This window comes from Hibiscus syriacus, unplaced genomic scaffold, assembly GCF_006381635.1.
Source record: "Hibiscus syriacus cultivar Baekdansim isolate YM2019G1 unplaced genomic scaffold, ASM638163v2 tig00110462_pilon, whole genome shotgun sequence".
NCBI lineage: Eukaryota > Viridiplantae > Streptophyta > Magnoliopsida > Malvales > Malvaceae > Hibiscus > Hibiscus syriacus.
The window spans coordinates 230152-233161 of NW_024062747.1; the positions used below are offsets into that span (position 1 = coordinate 230152).

Genomic DNA, 3010 nt, shown 5'->3' on the forward strand with positions numbered 1-3010 from the left:
TTTAAACATCTTAATTAATTTAAAAGATATAAAATTCTTTTTAAATCTTACTATTTTATTATTTCAAAAAAATAAAAAAAATAAATATTTTCATTAGTATTCTTAAAATATTTTTAAAAAATAATTTCACTTCAAGAAAATAGTATATTGAAATTTTTCTTCTCATTTACAAAAACACAGCCAACAAATATAATTATTTAAATTTAATTTTTAAAATAAATAATATTTACTTTATTACTACTAAAATGACTTAATAATTTTTTATTTTATATGTCGTTCATATATTATATCAGTTACGAGGTAACTGAGTCAACTTCCAATCAGAACGCTCTCAGCTTGAACCCCACCCAGCCACCGTCTCCCTACCTTTTATATCTCATCACCCATTAACCTTTATTCTTCACTTCTAAAACCATACCCCAAAATCTCCACAAGCCATAGAGCTCTCCACGCCGGCTGGCGAGGTCCCCCGGACCTCCTTGGGAAAGCTGAATCCATGTCCTATCCCGGCCACTCGCCACCACCACCACCACCACCATTACCCTCCCCACCTCTTACCTTGTCGCCACCACCACGAGAAAAACTACAAACTCCTCCGATTCCTCTCTACAAGCAGCAATCATGGTCACCGGACATTATCCGAGACGAGGCATGGCTCAGAAAGAAAGGAAACAGAAAGAACCGGCGAAGCAAGAGCGTGACAGACGAAGATCTTGATGAGCTCAAGGCATGTATTGAGTTGGGGTTCGGGTTTGATTCCCCTGAAGTAGATCAACGTTTGTCGGATACTTTGCCTGCTCTTTGCCTTTACCAGGCTGTTAACAAGAACTACAACGACGCCATCTCAAAGCATACGACGCTGTCTCCGTCAGCCGCATCGGATTGTGATAGCAACATTTCATTCCCTATAGGTAGCCCCCACGCCATCTTTGGCCCCGGTAAGTAATAGATTCAAATCATTATTCTTTTAAAACGTAATTCGATCGGTTAGTCTTTATCGATTCATTACTGAATTAGATCATTATTTGAGATCACCGGAAAAATCAAGTTTTTTTTTTGGTAAAAGAGACTAATTTTGTTGGATTTTTTTTAAAAATTTCCTGATTTTATCCTTATTTTGTGTAAAGCTGATAATCCAAAGATGGTGAAGACAAGGCTGAGACAATGGGCGCAGGTGGTTGCTTGTTCCGTGCGGCAAAGCTCATGAGTATGTAATGGATGTTTTGATGCCTTTTAGCTTATGGAAAACAAGAAAGCGCTGAAGTTGTCATCAATGTAACCGAACATCAACAAACTACAATTATGATGTTCGGTTAGAATTTTTATAAAAAGGAAAACCCAGTTTTACATTGTTTAAGGTACTTTACTTTCTGCTGGACTTATGATTGCAGCTCTTTATTTTTTCCAATTCTTTGACGGAGAATCCTTCGTCTTGACGAAATCGAGCTTAGCTTTTTCATTCATGGGCAGACAAATGAAAATTTATCACATAGACTATGGGCCCAACCAATGATGTTAATCCATATAACTATTCAAGTCATTCTCTTTCTTTTGTAATAAGGCATCATGTTCTCTTTTTTCTTTTACACAACAGAGTAGAAGAAAAACAAAACAAAACAAACCAAACCAAACCCTCTTTCAGTTGAAACCTTCAACCTTGATCCAAAATGGTAATGGAAGATTTAACAATCATCAAATCCATCCTCCTTTCATGCTGTGATGGAAATAAATTCAACCCACACCCCAAAGCCACCATCGGAGTTGAATTCCTTTAGACAAATTCATCATAGCTTTGGTGAAAGGAAATGGATTTTGGAGCAATTAAGGTTTATGCTTATTGCTTAAATTAATGAAAGACATCTTTTGACACTTTATTTGCACTTCGATTGCATGTTCTCTTTATCATCTGCACAGACAATCGAGACTCAAGATAAGACATTATTGATTCTGTTTCCCAACATTTATGAGAAACCTCGTTAAAATTTCATTTGACCCATCGGATATCAGTTTCTGAAAAAAATATAATTATCAATTTTAAAAAAATATAATAATATTCCAGAATTGTTTTAAATCCAAATAACACAATTTACAATTTATGGAACAAGAAGAATGGGAAGAGAGGATTGAGATTTGAGTCTTACAGTTGGTTCTTGGTATTTGAAGGCTGAGAAGAATACATGTTTAAAGCTATTCGATATAAACTGAGTACAGCAGCTAAGTTATTCCCCTTTCAGCTGTATGGTTACAAAGCATTGATCTTCTCAAAACAAGTATAATATAAAGCATTAACGACGGTTGCAATTTTCAGTCATATGCTTTTATTTGTTAAAATTATATTGATTTTAGAAAATTCATAAAACTGGGCCAAACTCGAAACAAAATAAAAATTCCAATACCTATTACCCAATATCCAGATCCAACCCAATTGAAATAAAAATATAAATAAATTAAGAACAATGTTATTAGCTTTGTTAATATTTAAATGAGTTAGTTGTATCACACATCCTTAAAATTATGACTCTTATTTTAAATTAATCCCTAAACTATGATTATAATTCTAAATTAACCTTCAAACGTATGAACATTTCATTTTCATCCTCAAACAAGGACCTTTATTCTATGTTAGATGAAGGATTTTTAACTTTTTCAAAAGGATTGAGCTTATAAATTTTAAGTGACGAAAATAAATTATTAATTAAAAACATAAAATATATATTAATTTGATATTTTTAGAGACTAATTTAAATTTTGCAGGGACTATTGCTCTCATTCGTCTCATCCCTAACTAAGGCAGAGTAGACAGTGATGAGCAACTCACCGCGTCGGAGAATCCCCACCTAAGCTTCAAAATGTGAACTAATTAATCCATAATCATATATTTTAAAACCATGATGGGAATGTAATAAATGACCGACATTCTAGAACCAAATCAATGACAAACTTAGGGGTCAACCAGTCCAAGATTTGTTTTATGAACCGATCCATTCTCGGAAATGGCGGATGAAGCGAT

The 3010-nt window shown here is 34.0% G+C and overlaps 1 protein-coding gene across 1 annotated transcript; it reads left to right on the forward strand.

Moving 5' to 3' along the window:
* The first annotated feature begins 357 nt into the window (after positions 1–357).
* LOC120126751 lies at positions 358–1401 on the forward strand. The gene is made up of 2 exons (XM_039144847.1): positions 358–938; positions 1128–1401. Exons 1-2 carry the CDS (start codon positions 497–499, stop codon positions 1205–1207), a joined length of 522 nt encoding a protein of 173 aa, XP_039000778.1. The 5' UTR covers positions 358–496; the 3' UTR covers positions 1208–1401.
* The last annotated feature ends 1609 nt before the right edge of the window (positions 1402–3010 follow it).